General features: G+C 42.1%; 1 protein-coding gene across 2 annotated transcripts in view; it reads left to right on the forward strand.

Moving 5' to 3' along the window:
- The window catches only part of kansl1a (KAT8 regulatory NSL complex subunit 1a), a 36,953-nt gene that overhangs the window by 8,200 nt on the left and 9,009 nt on the right, over positions 1 to 19,744 (forward strand). The window contains exons 3-5 of one of the 2 annotated variants that reach the window (XM_036573279.1): positions 12,554 to 12,695; positions 16,433 to 16,578; positions 18,046 to 18,184. In XM_036573279.1, the coding sequence (XP_036429172.1) occupies positions 12,554 to 12,695; positions 16,433 to 16,578; positions 18,046 to 18,184 (427 nt within the window). The remainder of the gene's footprint in view (positions 1 to 12,553; positions 12,696 to 16,432; positions 16,579 to 18,045; positions 18,185 to 19,744) is intronic. The other variant, XM_036573280.1, reaches the window with a different exon arrangement.

Genomic DNA, 19,744 nt, shown 5'->3' on the forward strand with positions numbered 1-19,744 from the left:
AGGTTTTCCCCAAAACAACCAACAGGGACTTTTAAAAAAGGAAATCACCAAATTTTCTGCACTATTTAACCTTTAAGACGTAAACAGATGGACGTGTTTCGATCTGATTGAACACATTCCGATTACAGATTAAGACTGAGGTGTTTATTCTCACTCTACTCAAAATCTCTGTTTACATGCTCACTACAAGTAATCCGATCCACAATGACACGCATGCGTAGAAAACCACTTTGTGTAGACGTTACCGTGACAACCAGCATCACGTGAGTCCAGAGTGAGATGAGCAGCAGTGAGCAGCGCTTGTGTTTTTAATGACTTTAAAATGATGTCAGACTCAGGAAAACGTCCTTCACACGTCCTTATTAAAGAAGGCCGAGAGGAAGACGTCGTGTTCTGAGACACATAAGCTGGACGTCCGTCCCACCGCCGTCTTTTAAAGATCAGAGCATAAACTTCGTCTCCTCTGCAGACCAGTTTCTGCTCCGCCATGTTGAACGGTATAAACTCTCACTATGATGCGACGAACATGATCAGAACGGACTTAAACTTTCCGATAGGGAATGTAATCAGATACAGGCGTTTACACGGATATTATTCTTCTATTTAACTGATTATTTACAGGATTACCCACCTCGATCAGTCGGATAGGAATTGTATTCCGAATGGCCTCAATCGGACTAGACTGTTCCGACTGAGGTGTTTTACATGGATGAATTCTATTCCAATTGAGCTATTAGTCGGATTATTAATGGATTATTAGGCTGCATGCTACATGTAGTACTAGGACCCAGATGCAGAGGCATTTAAAGGCTCTTAAAGCTCCCTTACGTGATATGGTATGATATGTGGCCTGATAACCGTTTTACAATAGTTTTAAGTTTGGATAAAAATGGCTATTTAAATGTGTTATTACTTATTTATTAAATCCGTTCCATGGAGAGGTACATGTGGGGAAAATGGTCCCCAAAGTATTTTCAATTTTTGCCACCATTTTACCATCATCAACATTACATATAAACACTGCGTATGTGGGTATGCAGGTGGTTTTGAATAATGAATAAAACGGCTAATTTTAGTGCCCACTGGTTCCTGTCACCACCAGTGAAAAGAAATCTGAGTTGGTCAGTTTCTCTACAATGAACCGTTTTGAAATCACAGCAGTGTTTTTATTTATTTACATCTCAGAGATTGAATTATGCAGTTAAAAAATCTCCTTTAAGCTCAGGTCGGTGGACCCTTAAGAACATGTCTCAGTTCATAACAACTATGTTTACACTACATAGAGGTGACCAGTCATTTATGGCTCCAGTTCACCTGGCGTCTCTGTCCAGTGCATGAAATGTATTGGACGTTGCGATTGGTTTGATTAAATTGACCCTCTTGATGATTTGGCAGTGGTTTGTCTTCTTGAATGATGAAAACGTATTTGTTAAATTGTCCTACTGCTCTTCTGGAAGAAGCAGATTGGTGGACAACATTTACATATTTTTTTAGGCCCAGTCCCATTTCACCACTCGTCCCTACCCCTTAGTCCTTAACCCTCCGTTTTGAGTGTTCATGTCTCGGGGTAGGGTGTCCCGATTCCTGTTGAGATGGAGGGGTAGGGTGGGCCTCCAAATGGAGGTTTTTCAGAGACTCACTCCGAGCAGAGTGTTATGAGGAGAGAAAAAACTGGCAAGATGGCGGCGCGAGAGACACAAAGAAACACAAATGTGAGAATTTTCTCCTTTAAAAATTATGATAACCACTGTATTATCTTAGATTAATGTCGTTTCAGTGTATTATTGTCCCTTTTCTTCTTAACAAGCATTAAAAATGCTGATAGTATGGTAACGTCTCACTCGCTATCTAAATTCCTCGTTCCACCTTAAATGGTCCAGCAGTTCTGCCGCCTGAAGCGCCAGTGCCACTCCATTTAAGGTGGAACTGGAAAATTCAAACAAGAAGCTGGTGAATATCTGACTTCAGCTTCATATCACTGAAGAATTAGGGGTGGGCGATAATAAATAATTGCCCCCCTCTTTGAAGGCGTATGACCCCCTAAATGTAACTAAAGCCCAGCAGTGAGGAGCTGAACTTTACCCTCCTCTGCTGTCACTGCAGACTGGCAGGGTCGCCTACAGAGCAGCGCTGGTAGCTGTTATTGAAGTGATGCTCTTTTTATTTGAGGGCCTCATTTCAGAGGAAGGTTTCAACCACTACCCCTTGTAACTGTTTCAAGGGGCAAGAAGACACTCGAAAACAAGGGGCAGGGGTAAAAATAAGAAATGGGATTAGGCCTTAATTATACAATTTTGGCCTTGTCTAAAAATTCAGATTATTCGATTAACCATCAACGGTCAGTGGTTTGCTTGATTATTAGGTATAACTGATAGACATGGACTTGTGTGAGAGAATGTCGCTCAGACGGTTTATTGCCTGATTTGATTACCTTTGAGTAGTGAGAGCTGGAAATCCTTAATGTTTAGGAGCTGTTGGAGGTGCGAGTTTCTATTCTTTGTATCCTGTATAGCAGCAGTGCTCTCATTTCGCAGTTAATTCAAGAAAATCTACCGTTGTTGAGGAGCTGAACTGAGCTAGAACCATAGAGAAGGCTGTTCCTACTAATGGAGCAGTAGTGCAGGTGATGTATGGTCAGTTCCTACATCTGCAGCTGTCCTGATTGAGGCACACAAGCCTCTGCCTGCGAGTCCACATGCTGAACTTTGTCGAGAGACTCTGTTAATTTCCACTTTGGCCTTGTTTGCTCGGTGAGATCATAGATCGTGTTGTCATAACACCGTCCCGTCTGAAGTCTTTCTCGCCCTTCCTCCTTGGCTGCGCTCTGGCTCGAAAAACACCAGCAAGCTTAAATTTCCTGTTTGCCTGCAAAAAAGGAAAAATGGAGGGCGAAAGGGAGCGCTGTGATGTTTTTTGACTCGCTGGAAATTAAAGCGAACCGCAGCTCTTCTGCTAGAGGGATTTTTTTAAGAACTCCTATTTTTGTGGTTTCGCTTTCATGCGAATCCTTTTTTCCAGTTCCTGCACACCTTATTTGTTTCACATGTGTCTGGCCGGTTCGAGGGCAGAGTTATGGAGGGAACGAGCACCTTCAGCATTAGAGAAGAAGTTTTTAAGCAAGACTTAAAAACACATTCTCGATACTGATTTCTCTTCAGCCTGGAGCTTTAAGACTGGGACACAGTGGTTTCACTGCTATCCAACACATTCGTTCCCTTTCAGCCTCCGCGTTTAGGGAAGTGAAAAAGCCCTTAAGTAGCAGGTGCGCTGTGTTGACGTGGTGAGCAGGCCGGCTGATGTTTTAGGCTGATTATTAATGGAAACCTTTCACGAGGGGAGCGGCCAGGCCGAGCGCAGGGGGGGGGTGGCCTTTTCCTGCCTCCAGGCATGGCTGCCTTTGAACATTTGACCTAAATAATCAAACATCCATGTGCGGAGAGTGTGGATGTCAAATTGGAGCCCGCCTGTTTGTTGGACGCGCCAGACGTGGTGTCTACCCTCTGTGACTTTACTTGTTATGTAGTTTAAATATACATTTCAATATACTGTGCTTCAATTTGGCATCTGGTTTTTGGTGTGTAAGATGGTTGTGTTGCTCATGATGAGCTCATCGCCATTTAAAGCCATTGGCAAAAGATCTAATTTACACAGCAACCCTCCCCCACACCTCCCCACCCCACCCCAAATGTAATCGATCAGCCTAAACATGTTTGCTGTCTGACGTTTGCTTTAGTTTCACACTGGAGCTGCGAGGCTGATGTAGCTAATAGGGATGTACGTTCAGACTAATTCTGATATTTGGGTGTCCATTACAGTTCCTGAAGAGAGATCTGGTTAACTGCAGAGAAGGAGAAATAAGGTTGCAGCGCTGGTGTGACAAAATCAGCATCACACAGAGGAATACATTTCAGATCATGCTTTGTTGTTCAGAAGTGGTCGAGAAAAATCAGTAGTGTTAAAGGTTTAATGACTGATTGTTGTTCTAGTCTGAGGTTCTTAATATACCCAATCAAACCCCTAACTTAAGTGTGTGCAGGTGAATGAGTGTTACTGGGGGGAAACCAGCTCTCCTCCACCACTCAGCCCAAGCGCCGTCCCTCAAGGACGGAGAGCACGAGCCCGTCGGTTCCGTTCAGATGTTTAAAAGTGGGAAGCTGGTTCAAATTCCCCACCAAACAACGACCCAGCAGAGGAGGATCTCGGTCGGTTTTCCCAGTCAAGTTCGGTACCGCCACACTTTCCGAACCCTGTGCCATGTGACTCTGTACTTCTGAGGCTTATATGCTCCTCAGAGTACCTGGAGGCAAGCTAGCGCCCCCCCAGTGGATTAAGTGTGTAATTGTGCCCTACGTTAGAGGTCTGCACTCCCACGGGACCCGACACAATATCTGCGGCGCGAGAGTAATTTTCAGTGTTGCTCGCGGGAGCGGGCGGAAATTTGATCCATCCCTTCAGGCGGGAGCGGGCGGAAGCACGCGTATCGAAAAATCACACAAATTAATGAATAAAATAGAACGATCACTAAATCATATATGTAAACAAAGTAACAGTAAAACAGTTAAAATGAATAGTCATTTTTGAGCAACTGATCACGTGAACAGCACGCAGATTCTCATAGGCCTGATTCACACACACTGCTGGAAAGTTAGAGGTGGACGTCTGGTTCTTATCAGCACCACTGAGAACAATTCTGACTCAGTAAGTTTCTCTAGAACAGAGCGTTTCATACCAAAACACCCTGAATGACTCTGTTTACATCTCAACCAATTAATGTATTCGTCTGAGTCATGTAAATTAAAGCAACCTTTAAGCAGAACGAGAGCAGAAAATCCGCTGAAGGTGACTTAAAGTTTACACTCCAAAATCTTAAACTCAACCAATAAAAGGGCCGTATTAAAAATCTCAACAAATCCTTGGACCAGCTGTGTTATAATACGTATTATGTATATGTATAATGTGTATAATTTCTACTTAATATTTTGCTATGACCCCCATTGTTCATTCAAAATATGCCAACACTACAACACCAAAAATAAGCACTGAATACTTGTTAAAAAATAAAAGTAAATAAAAACAAATTGTTTTATATAAAACAATAGCCTGTTTGCTTGAACTAGACACCTGGTCTCTATTTTGTTTTTGTGGTGCAGTCCCATAGATCGTTGTCGGGGAGGGGGTGGGAGCACACTTTACCTTGCAGTGCATGCTGGGAACTGTAGTGCAGTCCATGGTGAAATGGGCTAATATTAATAGAGAATTAAAATGATTCTGCTGGCCGAATAGGATCGTTCCTTGTGTTTGACACACAGGGAACTAAACTAAACCAAACAAGTCTTGTCTGATTATTTGGCGTGAGGCAGAAATTTGTGCACGTTTCATTTTTTGCCAAACTGTTGCTTCAAAGTTTGTGGCTCACCAGATCTCTCTGATCTCAGTATATATGACATCAGCCGATCGCCTGTGTGGTTGGCCAGTAGTTCAGAGGAGCTGCAGCCAGCTGAGCTGTAACTGCGACTGAGTGGAGTGTGTGCGTCACAGGACGTTGACCCTGGATGTGTTGGTGGATTTTCAAAGGCGAACGTGATCCTTTTGTGTCAATATGGACCATAAAGCCATTTCTCTTTATTTGTTGCTGTGCACTGAAGGCGTAGAGTCGTGTTCTTTAAACAAATTGCAGTTTGTAGAAATGAGTCTGTCTGCTATGAAGAACACAGGAAAATTAACCTCTTCTTTGTTGTTATAGGTCAGGGGTCGCAGCCCAAATGTTAAGAAGAGCCATTTTGTCCTTTCAACAAAAATCAAACTACTTTGAGAGCCACAACATTTTATTTCCATTTTACCATCTTGGCTGTAAATATGTCTCAGTCTGTGCTGATGAACTAGTGTAGGTTAATATAAACGAAAACACAGACTTACTCTGCTCTGCTTTAAGCTTTAGCTCAGCTACAGCTGCTTTTCTCGCATCTCCAGCAGGAAACTTTTCCTCAAAAGTAGAACAGCTTCTTGTAAAATGTCTCTCAGTGTCTGACTTCTTGTTCAAATTTTCCCGTTCCACCTTAAATGATACAGGAGGCACCATTTAAGGTGGAACGGGAAAATTCTTACGAGAAACCGACTTCAGCTTTGTGACTTTTTAGTGTTTGTCAGTTTCTCACTGCAGATTAAACGTATCAGGAAACCAGCTGGAGTGATTATAAACATAAATAAGTTCATTCATCTCCAAAATTAATGATGTTCGTCTTAAATCTCTCTCTTTACTGTTTTGTTAGCTACTAGCTAGGCGAGACTTTGTCTGTGTTGCTATGGTGACCAGCAGTCTGTGCTGATCTTCAGGGTTAAAGGGTGAATTAGCAGTTCTACATTAACTCCAGAGTTTAAGACCATTTATTGTTAAACTGTGTTGAACGATCAGCAGAGCTTTATTTTACTGTAAAGGAGGATTATTTTATTTTTACCTACAAATCTGATTCTGCTGTGGAGCCACAACAGGGCAGTAGAAGAGCCGCATGTTGCCGACCCCTGGAATAAACACTGATGGTCATTTCTGAGCCCCTTAGATTTCTCAAGGAAGCATGTTTATGCTTTTTTTATAGTTTGAGAGCCTTACAAGAGGCTAGTTGGCGTCATATGTGAAGCAAGTGACCAGATGTTTACAGTCTGTGTTCTTTCAAGCAGTTAGTGCCTCATTTAAGGTTTTGTGTTGAGGGATTAGACAATATGAAAAAATCCTACCATGATATCAGTCACCCACATTTTCACTGTGTTCCACTGTGGTGTTAAAATATATATAAAATATACACCGGTCAGGCGTAACATTCTGACCACCTCCTTGTTTCTACGCTCATTGTCCATTTTATCAGCTCCACTTACTATATAGGTGCACTTTGTAGTTCTGCAGTTACAGACTGTAGTCCATCTGTTTCTCTGATACTTTGTTAGCCCCCTTTTACCCTGTTCTTCAGTGGTCAGGACCCCATGGACCCTCACAGAGCAGGTACTATTTGGGTGGTGGATCGTTCTCAGCACTGCAGTAACACTGATGTGGTGGTGGTGTGTTAGTGTGTGTTGTGCTGGTACGAGTGGATCAGACACAGCAGTGCTGCTGGAGTTTTTAAACACCTCAGTGTCACTGCTGGACTGAGAATAGTCCACCAACCAAAAATATACAGTCAAGAGAAACAGATGGACTACAGTCTATAACTGTAGAACTACAAAGTGCACCTATACAGTAAGTGGGGCTGATAAAATGGACAGTGAGTGTAGAAACGAGGAGGTGGTCATGATGTTATGATCGGTGTGTATTACTCACTGGAATCATTCTCTCATATCACACTGCTAGACTTTTATTGAACCTCTTGTATTTTTGAATCACTAATAAAGACCGACAGGTTAAATAGATATGAAATGATCCCAGCACAACGTTCGTTATGACCCTTTTGAAAGACAGCAGTTTTTCTGTGGTTTTACTTGCGAGTATAAAATGTTGAAACTGTGATTATCACAGCATTTTCTCATTCTGATTCCTGAGGTTATCAGGGTTCAGCAGTAATGACTGCCTGAACGCCCGGGGCGAGTAAAACACGACGTCAGGACAGCAGCATGAAAGATCAGTTGCCCAGTTGGACTGATTCATGTTGGGGTAGGAGGCGCATTGTGTTAACAGAACAACTTAACTGAAGCCAAACTCAGTTCACCTGAATGTTTAACCCTCACCATGCAAATAAGATCTGGTCCATTCATGTGTCCAGTCAGAAACGCCAATGGTGGTGTTTGTTGACAAACCACGTCAGAGCGAGGCGCACAGGAAAAAGCCGGCGAAGCGCGAATATGAAGCAAAGCAAGTCCGCAGCTTCAGTCTCTCACAGAGAACTGTTTTCATGGGATGATTTTGATCCCACTGTGTCTGAGATGATCTGCAGGGAATATGTTTGATATATGATTGAGATCATGTGAGCCCTGAACTGAGCCAGGCCTTCTTTCTGAGTCTGTGTGGCGTTAATACGTGAAGGGGTGTGACGTGGTTAAAGACTCCCGACCCGACGCCTCTGAGCGTTAGTGATTGTTTAGGCTTTACTGGCGACTCGCGGCAGAACACTCTCACTGTACTGTAGAGTGTCTTTACTCTCCTTCAGTCTTTCAGCCTGACTCGGTCAGTTCTGAAGGTTTTTAATAATAACTGAGTCGTTCAGAGAGTTCTCTCTCTCTCTCTCTCTCTCTCTCTCTCGCTCTCTCTCTCTCTCTCTCTGTCTCTCTATGTCTCTGTCTCTCTATGTCTCTCTCTCTCGCTCTCTCTGTCTCTCTCTCTGTCTCTCTATGTCTCTGTCTCTCTATGTCTCTCTCTCTCGCTCTCTCTGTCTCGCTCTCTCTCGCTCTCTCTGTCTCTCTCGCTCTCTCTGTCTCTCTCTCTCTCTCTCTCTCGCTCTCTCTCTTTCTCTTTCTGTCTCTCTCTTTCACTCTGTCTCTGTCTTTCTCTTCCTGTCTGTCTTTCTCTCTTTCTGTTTTTTTCTTTTTCTGTTTCTCTCTCTGTCTGTTTCTCTCTCTGTCTTTCTCTGTTTTTTCTTTTTCTGTGTTTCTGTTTCCATCTGTCTTTCTCTCTTTCTGTTTTTTCTCTTTCTGTTTCTCTCTTTCTCTTTTTTCTCTCTCTCTGTCTTTCTCCCTTTTTCTCTTTCTGTCTTTCTCTGTCTTTCTCTCTCTGTCTTTCTCTCTGTCTTTCTGTTTCTATTTTTCTCTTTTCTGTCTTTTCTGTCTGTGTCGCTTTCTCTCTCTCTGTCATTTTCTTCTCTCTTTCTGTTTTTTCTCTTTTTCTCTGTCTCACTGTCTGTCTTTCTCCCTCTTTCTCTTTCTTTCTCTGTCTTTCTGTTTTTCTCTCTCTTTCTTTCTTTCTTTCTCTCTGTGTCTCTGTCTTTCTGTCTTTTCTTTGTCTTTTTGTTTCTGTCTCTTTTTTTTTCTGTCTTTTTCTCTTTCTTTCTGTCTTTCTCTCGCTCTCTCTGTCTGTGTCTCTCTTTCTCCTCCTCTGTCTTGCTTTCTATCGCTCTCTTTCACACTCTCTCCCCTCTTTTTCCTCATCTCTCTTCTCTCTTTCTCTGTTTCCTTCCGTATCTGTCTCCCTCTCTTCTCTGTCTCATCCTCTGTCCCTGTTTTTGCTCGCTCTTTTCTCTCCTCTCTCTCTCTTTCTCTCCCCCTTTTCTTTTTTTTCTCTGCCCTCTCCGTGTTTTCCTCTCTCTCTGCTCGGCCCACTCGTTTGTGTTACGTAACTTTCCCCCCTCGTTCTGTTCCTTTTTTTTTTCTCTACGTCCCCCCCTCCGCATTATCTCCTAATCTCTTTCCCTTGTGTCCTTTTCCCTTCTTTATTTCCTCCTCCTCTTTTCTCTCGCTCTCCTCCTCACTTGCCCTTTTTGTGTAATGTTTTTTTTTCTGTAATGACTCAAGCGTTCCAGCTGCGTTTGACCCTGTTAAACCTCTCGCCCTTCCCTCTCTCCTTTTCTTCTCTGCTGCTGCTCTTTCACTCGTCTCCCGTCTCAGTAGAAAGACTCATTTTACCCCCCCTCCCACTTCTCTCACTCACTCACTCACTCACTCACTCACTCATATCTGTTTCAGTTCAGGGTAGCTTTATTGGAATGACTGTATTATGTACAGTATTGCCAAAGTGTAATAACTGGTGTGGAGTTTCTGGTCTGATACGATAACAACACCATCTTACAGTGACTGATATCGATACTGGGCCACAGTGTGTTTATGAGGTGGTGATCTTACCCACAATGCTCCATTTCAGAGAGCTTAAGTGGCCAACACTGGCAACTGTACCTGAACATGTGTGTGTATGAGGTTAAAGTAGGACACTAAAACATCAGTTGCGGTTATCAGCCATAACTCCATTGTTGGACCAATAGTAGTATTAATAATACTAATAATATTAACGACAATAATAGTTTTCTTCGTTTATCGGTGCGTTGTGAGTGTGTTTACATGCACTCAATAATCCGAACATAATCAGATTCCTGCAGTTATCTGGTTATTCAAATGGTTGTGTAAACACCACACTCTGATTTCTCAGATCAGAATAAGGTCTAGAAATCCTCAGTAATCAGATTTCTCAGTGCTGTGAACTCTTACTCTGATTTCTTTCGGATTTCTCAGTCTGCGCATGAGTGAAAACAGACGGCGGTACCGGAAACAAGCGAGCAGCGTCGCCGCGAGACGCAGCCAAACACTTTTGAAGCTACGCTGAAACCAAATACATGCTTTAGGAAATGAGTGATTTAAATATTATTCATCCTATAGGTTATGTTTATGTTTTCAGGTAAAGTGGCGCGATGTTTTAAAAAAGTCCCAGCATGAAGTTTGAGTTTTACGGTAGGTTTATGTTGCGTCTTCTTCTGGGAGTTTATTGGCTGGTTGTAAAGCAGAAATCTGATTACTGTCTGACTCATGTAGACCCGGAGTTTCCCGTTATCTGATTACTCAAGTGTATGTAAACGTTTTGATTGGATCGCTGGCAAAATCTGATTTTCTGCAGTTATCGGATCATTAAGTGCATGTAAACACACTTAATGTGCTCCCTTAGTTGACAACACTTAAAACCTCTAACAGTAATTATAAAAGGCTCGTGCTGTAAACTGTTAAACCAGGTTGGTTTCTTCGCTCCACCTTTTATTTAGCAGTGATGAAGGTCCAGCTCACTTCACCTTTCTAGACCGTGTGTGTGTGTGTGTGTGTGTGTGTGTGTGTGTGTGTGTGTATATATATATATATATATAGAGCTCAAGTTCTGTAAGAGAACTGTTTTAATGCCTGTCTCACTGCCCTTTAACGAAATAATCCCAAAAATCACAACTCAACTTTTATAAGCACTTTTGGGGAAAAGTGTGGGTGTGTCCTTGGCATAAGCTCCGCCCCCTCTCTGTCCACTTCACTCTGATAGGCTGCCCAGTTCAGCTCTATTGATGGTGGTTTACTTGAATCAGACCAAAAGACGAGTCTGAGATAGTTTTAAATTCTGGTGCAGTCTTTAATTTGGACTTTCTTAGTCTGTATTTAAATAGTTAGACCCTCATTACTGCGGTAACTCTCAATAGTCGCCAGCCACAGGCCTAAATTATTAAATAATTAACAAACCAACAACGTGTATTTATTTTATTTACATTCTTGTTGCTGTTCTTCAGGATCCGTGTAGATCTCCAGGCTCGGGTCTGTAATAATCGCTGTGGTTTTCTAATGTCAGTAGCATGTTTTGGTCTCCTGTCCGCTTCTGTGAGAAGGCTGAGGTCTTCGGTGGAGAATGAAGGGAGAGGGAGCGATTGTGTTAAACGAGTCTCTGGATGGCTCTCCAGCGGTCTTCCGTCAGCGCGGTGTGATTTACGAGCCGCGGTCTGAGGGATGAGTCAGTGCTGAGGAGGCAGCGCTGCCTTTGTTCTGTCTGAGCTTTCAGTCAAATCCACACAGACAGAACCAGAAAGACCGACCTGCAAAATACGGACGAAACACCACATGGAGACATTTTTTGGAACTACCTTCATATTGTGAATGTAATTCACCATCCAGTAGGTTGAAAATACATTAGCGAAACCTTGATGTGACAAGGATTTTTACCTTATGTAACTGTTGCCCCATATTTTTTTTATTTTTCATTTTTAATTTGATTATTTAAATATCCTAATTTAATTTCTAATTTGATTTTTTAATTTAATTATTTTCTCTTTTAAATTTATTGTTTTAATCATGCTTTACTTGTTTTTCTATTCGTGTTTACTTCTTTTAAACAACTCTTTGCTGACTGTATTTTTTCGTTTGTAAAGCACATAAACAAAGTTGAAAATTTAGAAGGAGCAACTTTTTTGGAGCAACTTTTCTGCTGGACTTAAGGCTCATTTAGTGTGATTTGAAATGAAAGGGTCAGTTTGACCTGGAACAGAACAGATGTTTTGTTTTGTGAAAATCAGCATCCCCCCATGACAGAAAATATGTCAAATTTTTGAAAAAAAAAGTCTAAAAAAGAATAAATAAAACAAATGCATTGAATATTTAGTTTCTGCCAATGTACAGAAAAAAAAGTTTGAAAGTGATCTTTTAATGAAAAATAAGTGAACTATTATAAGTAAACCATGATCTGTAATGGATGAAAGACTTGATCACACTAAATACGGGTTTTATTGATATTAAGTGAGCTAAGCAGAATGTTTATGGAGAAAAATATATATTTTTAACTACTTTCAGATGGTTAAACATGCATCAGATCAGTTTATCCCAGAAGTTATTACTGTTTCTCACAGTTGAGCATAACAGGAGGGTTAATACTGGCATTATTTTGAGCAAAAGTATTTGCATTTGACTTGATTCATCCAAACACCAAAATAATATCAGTGATGGTCAGGATGCTCACAGCACGTAGTGAAACAGTGAGTGGTTAGAAGCTCTTTTTAGGGGATCGCAGGATCTCGAAGACACTAACGAATGATATTGACCTAAAGCCTGCTGTAATGAAGTGTCACTGGTTGTGATGAGTTTGGTGGATTGATGTTCGTCTCTGTTCTTGTGTGTTTGTCTCTCTCAGCTGGAGAAGAGCAGAAGGACGCTTCGCTCTGGAGAGAGCCTCAATCATAAGCCGCTGGACGTGGCTGCAGGCGCAGATATCGGATCTGGAGTACCGCATCCGTCAGCAGGCCGACATTTACCGGCAGATCCGCAACAGCAAGGTTAGCCGGCACTCGGGAGACAGAGAGAGTGTGTGAGTGTGTGAGTGTGTGTGTGAGTGTGTGTGTGAGTGTGTGAGTGTGTGAGTGTGTGAGTGTGTGTGTGAGTGTGTGAGTGTGTGAGTGTGTGTGTGAGTGTGTGAGTGAGTGTGAGTGTGTGAGTGTGAGTGAGTGTGTGAGTGTGAGTGAGTGTGAGTGTGTGAGTGAGTGTGTGTGTGTGAGTGTGTGAGTGTGTGTGTGTGTGAGTGTGTGAGTGTGTGAGTGTGTGTGTGTGTGTGTGTGTGTGAGTGTGTGTGTGTGTGTGAGTGTGAGTATGTGTGAGTGTGTGAGAGTGTGTGAGAGTGTGTGTGTGTGTGTGTGTGAGTGTGTGAGTGTGTGTGAGTGTGTGTGAGTGTGTGTGTGAGTGTGTGTGAGTGTGTGTGTGAGTGTGAGTATGTGTGAGTGTGTGAGAGTGTGAGTGTGTGTGAGTGTGTGGGGGTGGACAAAGTACAAAAATGTACTCGAGTGAAAATAGAAGTACTCCTGGTAAAATATTACTGTAGTAAAAGTACAGGTGTCCTCTAAACCTGCAGTTCTTAAACGTTTTTAGTCCGAGGCCCATTTTGTGGACAGTAAGTGGCACTTAGATCTAATAAACTGAAAAAAAAATGTGCTAATTAAAGCTTAATAACTACAGATATAACTTCAGAGATATTTGCAGCCCACTCAGCCCTCCCCTGTGGCCCCCAGTTTGAGGACCTCTGCTCTGAACACTGCCCCATCCTTGGGAGATCACAAGTTCGATCCCCGGTGACGCTGCAGCCCTCCTCTCCTCCTTTCTCTCTCTCACTGTGTGTGGGTAGGATGGTCCCTCCCTCTCCCCTCATCACTCAGGCAGTGCTAGCTAACGCAGGTCACTTAGTTGACGTAACAGAATTATCAGTTTGCGTTCTCCTCCAGGCGTCGCTGTGGAGCTTCACGTGTTTCTCAGGAAGCACTTACTCACCTTCACCCTCCCAGCTTGGCAGCATGATTTAGTTGGGAGAGACCTACACACTTAAATGATGGTGCTTCAAGGGTTCTTTAGTAAAGAAAAGGGTTCTGTATAGAACCACGAACATTTAAAAGAACGCTTTGCGTGGTTAAAGGGTTCTTTGCATCATGAATGTGTTCTTCAGATTGATGGAGAATGTGCTGTTGATGTTTTCTATTGTTACGATGTCAGGCTTGTTACGATAGAAGAACCCCTTTTGGTGCTATATAGAACCATTTTCACAAAGGTTCTATATAGAACACAAAAATATTTAAACACAGGAGAATGGGACGACTAAAAATCCACCAATAGGAGAATGTCATGTCTAAAAAAACCTACCAATAGTGGAACAGCAAAACTAAAAAGCCACCAATAGGAGAACAGCGTGGCTAAATATCCACCAGTAGGAGAACAGCGTGGCTAAATATCCACCAGTAGGAGAACAGCGTGGCTAAATATCCACCAGTGGGAGAACAGCGTGGCTAAATATCCACCAGTAGGAGAACAGCATGGCTAAATATCCACCAGTAGGAGAACAGCATGGCTAAATATCCACCAGTAGGAGAACAGCGTGGCTAAATATCCACCAGTAGGAGAACAGCGTGGCTAAATATCCACCAGTAGGAGAACAGCATGGCTAAATATCCACCAGTAGGAGAACAGCGTGGCTAAATATCCACCAGTGGGAGAACAGCGTGGCTAAATATCCACCAGTAGGAGAACAGCATGGCTAAATATCCACCAGTAGGAGAACAGCATGGCTAAATATCCACCAGTAGGAGAACAGCGTGGCTAAATATCCACCAGTAGGAGAATGTCATGGCTACAAACCCTCCAATCATAAAAAGGCATGGCTAAAAACCCACCTATAAGAATCGTGAATTGGCAAGGACTAAATTGGAGGGGAGGGAACGTGTTTTATCTAGATTTGATATTTGTTTTTCAAGAATTTCCAGAATTTTCTACACATGGAAGAAACATCAGTGCTGTATTAGGATTAATGCCACAATATAAATGTGTTTTCTGTCAAACATCAGCTGTTATTCATCTAAAAACCTTGTGTCTAGAATTGTTACAGATGTACATACAGCAGTTTGGAAAGAAGCTCTTCAGCTCTACTAGGACAAAAGTGCAGGAGCGGGAGAGAGAGAGAGAGAGAGAGAGAGCGGGAGAGAGAGAGAGAGAGCGGGAGAGAGAGAGATGGAGTCAGTTTTAAACAGCAGTACTGTAGCAGGCAGATGGCGACAGTGTCAGCACCTCTGAATCAGCTGGGAGAGTATCTGTGTTTTAGAGCCTCTTGAAGGTTATTTCTGAACAGAGCAAACAGAGCATCACTGGGGCTGCTGAATAAACGGAGGCCTGGCTCATTTACTCACGGCTCTTTTCTGTGGTATGAATGCACACGTGCTTTATAATTGTGTGCGCTGCTCTAAATGCTGTGTTTACATGATAAATAAATGTTTCTATTGTAATTTTCAGTGAAGTGAGATTAGTGTGGACTGGAATGCTGTGGACATGTTAGTAATGCAAGTATAGACTGTTTACAGCCCGTGGCTGGTTAAGCTCAGGTTTCTTACGTGCCTTTTACTTCTCACACACACAGTTTTCACTGCAAGCGAACACGTTTGTGAGACTGAGCGTTTCTTTCCATCTCCAAACTGTGACTTCAGTTTTGACCTTTTTGACAGAGAAGTCGTTCTCTGGCTGCTCCTCCTTCTGCTGTGCTGTGGCTGTGCTCGTTCTGATTTACAAGCTACACATAGAGGGGAGGAGCTGTGTCGTCGTGATCAGAGGTCGACGATATAGTGCAGAGGTCTTTAATTAAAATTCTATAAGGTCCAGTTAGAGAAAATTTCCTCATGGAAAGGTCCGGAACATCATAACGTCTTGCATCATGATTCAGTGCCGTATACTGTTTACTGAAGTAGCCTAGTAGGTATATCAACATCTTATACAGTCAACAACTGAATATCAAATCAAATAAAGTACAGTTCAGTCATATTTCAACAACATTTATCGTCAGTTTTCTCTTTTTAGATCACGTCATGTGAAATAACTTCCCTCTGACTCACTTTCTTCTCCGACTGCTGTGTCTCGCCTCGTCCCTCCCGTGTGTGACGTCACTCTCTCGAGTCTCAGTGCTCATTGTAATGCACAGATCTGATTGGATGAGCAGCCTCACATGTGATATTTACAACTCGAAATGAAATAATTCTCCTTAGTTTACCGGTTACAGGTCCAGGTCCGCATAGGACAGCGTCTGGGTCCAGATTCGGACCACGGTCCGCCTATTAGTGACCTCTATAGTGGAAGTTCGTAAAAGCTTTTCTGCATCTCTGAAAATCTCTGGTGATGCTGCAGCTTGTTTGACTAAAATGCAGTGAGGGTATTTTCAAGGGTCCATGATGACGATACTCTGTATTTGATATCGTTGTATATGCTGTTACCGAATATCGGCACACATTTGCTAACTACCTGGTGTTTGACAGAGAATCTTCTTTTTGCTCACAATCTTCTTCATTGCTTGTAAACAGGCAAAAAAACCCTCCACATTTGTAACAGGCACATTTTCATCTTTTACTCTGTAAGCGTCGTTTTGGTTTCAAACCCTTGTCGTCTACATTAAAAACGTTTTGCTCAGCTGATTTTGCCGTCTGACGCAGAGGAGCCGTTGTGTGTAGTCTCTCAGATGTCTGTTCCTAATGTCTGATTGGCCCCTCCCACCCAGGGCTGTGTGGAGCTGGGAGACCCCGCCCCCTCAGGCCAGACCAGGGCAGAAAAGGCGGAGCCTCTGACCTCCAGGAGTGCCGCAGAGAGCCTCAGCAAGTTCGGCAGGTCTCAGAGCGACAGATCCGGGAACGCCTTCCTCCACAGGTAACGACGGCCGGAGAGTTGGAGGCCTAATTAAACCATGAGGAAATGTTGTCTTTGGCTGAAAGTAATCTAAAGGAGTTCACATTTACACACTTACGCTTAGATTTATTGCTTTTGGCAATAAATACAGAGTAACTTACAGAAGTGCTTTGTGGTCCATTTGGGAAGTGCATCCTTAAAGGGCCCATATCCCGTATTATGATGTGCGCCTGGGTTTATATAACAAATGCAGTCATAATTAATCTTTCCCTTAAATTTAAACAGGCTGCTGCTGCTGCTGCTGTACCTTTAAGACTGATAGGAAAATGAGCTCTCAAAAAGCAGCCTGGGCTGAAATTCTCATTATAACTTGCTTTGGTTTTCATGATGTCACAAAAACAATTAATTCAGAATTGCCCTGTTTTTACTGCTTGGTTTCCATATGTGGGCTGTACAGACTAGACTGTATAATTACCTGAAGTGCTGCAGTTTTTGGGATGAAAATAGTGGAAATGATGTGTGGGACATGAGGGGTCTGCAAGATTGGACTTGGGCCCTTGATTATAATGGCGGAAAAGAAGCTGTTTTATGACTGTTGATACTTACAGTTGAAGCAGTGACAGAACTGTGTGTGTGAACACTTTAATTATTAAAATGTTGTGCATATATGAACTGTATAGATCTTTATAAACCTTCAGATCTGTTGCTGAGCTATCATTGTGAACAGCGGGCTCTGAAGTAAATAAAAAAAGAAGTAAATTCTGTTTTCCATGATATGGGCCCTTTAAGTTTGTGGAAATAGGCCAGAGTCTAAAGATACCCTCGAGCTAAGACACTGACAAAAACAGCAGCCAGTGTGCAGATATATACATGTATATCACTGCTGTCGGAACAAAACCTCGTTTCTCCATTTTTGTCTTTTTTTTCAGTTTTTGACATGATTTGAAAATACCTGTTGTTCTTAACATTGTGTGTAAATTTGAATGGACCAAAAGAAACAGCCCAAAATGATTTGGGGGAAAAAACTCTGGTTCCATTGACTTACATTGATATATATATATATATTTTTATATATATGTTTATTTGTATATATTTTTGACGTTTTTCAGTTTTTGACATAATCTGAAAATGCCTGTTACCCTTTACGTTATGTGTAAATTTCATGATGAATGGACCAAAATAAATGACCCAGAATTACTTGGAAAAACGTCTGGTTCCATTGACTTACATTAAAAGTAAAGATTTTTCCTTCTCCTGTAAAAATTACCATTTTGGAGATACGAGGTTTTCTTCTGACAACAGCACAACTATATATATATATATATATATATATATATATATATATATATATATATATATATATATATATATATATAACACACACACACACGCACACACACACACACTCTAATAGTGATGCTTTACAGCACTGGGTGGGCCATGAGGTTTTATTTTGCTGATGGTTGTGTGGTTGGCTCTCTCCTGCAGTAGCATGGCTGACGTAACAGACGCCAAGTCCTCCTCGGGTCCTGACGGCGGCTGCACGGCTGCTCGCGTTCGGCCTCTAATCAGCTGTAAACGACGACGCCTCGTCCAGCCCAGCACGGTCCAGAACCTCAACAGCAAGGTGGGCATACGGAAAAGAGTTTCTCACATTCGTACAAAACAATGAGCTTCCTTTGTACATCTCTGTGTTAGTGCTGCGCTGTATTCATAAAACACGTGTATCACATTACATTACAGTTAGCATTAATAACGTTAATGAACTCATGCTTCCTGGGTCCGGGTACTCTAAGCTGAAAGAATATCTGACAAAGCTGACACGGCCTGTTTTGATTGGACAGTTTTAATAGTATGTAAACTTCACATTGTATTGTAATCATTAACCAGACATTTTGAAGAACATTACCAGAAAAGAAACTCAATACCTGGGTTAATATTCATGTATGTTGTACTGAACTGATCTGAAGCGCCCAGCGAAAAGGAGCATTTTTAGCTCAGATAGAAGAACCACCAGTATTGCCTGAGAGGCTGCTGTTAAACTACTGACTGAGGTTCCCGTCAGGTGAGGTTTTCACCACCTTTCTCTAATAACCTGCTTCAGCAGGGCAAGTAATTTAACGCCACAGAGACGCTGCTTAAACAGGAGAAAGTAAACAAGCTCGTGCTAAGCTGACTTTGTTTAGTATGGTTTTGTAAAGCCTCTTGATCTAACACTGTTAAAGATTACCATGTTGCATCCTATATGCGACTGTCCCTTTAAACTGCCATTGTTATTTGGCTGGTATAGATGAAGAGGTATATTAATAGAGGTGTAACTGAACTGTTCACCCCTTTCACAGTTCAGTTTGTATCACAGTTCAGTTCAGGGAAATTTAACCAACTTTGAACCTCAAAATTTTTTAATTGTCATTATTATGTATAAGTTTACAACATGTAAGTGCAAAAACAAGTAAAAAATGTAAACATCACAAACGTCCAACCTTCACTCAGTTTACAGGTTTTCCTTTCATGAGGAGAGAATCTGGTAGAACAGCCTGAGATGTTCAGCTGTTTGTCATAATTGCAGTTGTGCACTGTGCCGTCACGTCAGTCAGTTCATGTTTTGCGGGTGAGGCAGGACAGTTTTTTAAAAAATGTGCCGCCTTGCGCTTCTGTAGAATGTTATGAATCCAGACAACAGGATTGATATATGAGCTACACGTTAGAAGAAAGATTATGAGACACTTTTCCTTTCGTGCATCTTAAAAAGCATTTTCTGATGTATAACTTGATGGACGTCATGGTAGATGCAGTCGTCAATGCTAGAGCTGATTTATTTCGTCCAAGAAGACCTGAATATCCACCTTTTCTGGCTTGAGGCTTGACTTCTGAACGTAGTGAGCCAAACTGCCCACACAACACATGGAGGTTTGGTTGCCTCTGATTGATCTGTCTCATCTACAGGCAGTTCACAAACTCTTATTAGGTCCAATTTCCCCTCTAAAAACAACGTTTCTGCTAATGTACCCACTTAAAAAGATGGTTCTTCACGGGTAAAGACAATGGTTCTATATAGAAGCATAAACACTCAGCCACCCATTTGCATGCTTAAAAAGTTGGTGAAATGGTTCTTCAGACTGATGGAGAATGAGCTGCGTATGGTTCTATATAGCACCTTTTTGAGAACGGTTCTGTATAGCACCGA

The sequence above is a fragment of the Colossoma macropomum genome, unplaced genomic scaffold (genome assembly GCF_904425465.1).
Source record: "Colossoma macropomum unplaced genomic scaffold, Colossoma_macropomum, whole genome shotgun sequence".
Classification (NCBI taxonomy): domain Eukaryota; kingdom Metazoa; phylum Chordata; class Actinopteri; order Characiformes; family Serrasalmidae; genus Colossoma; species Colossoma macropomum.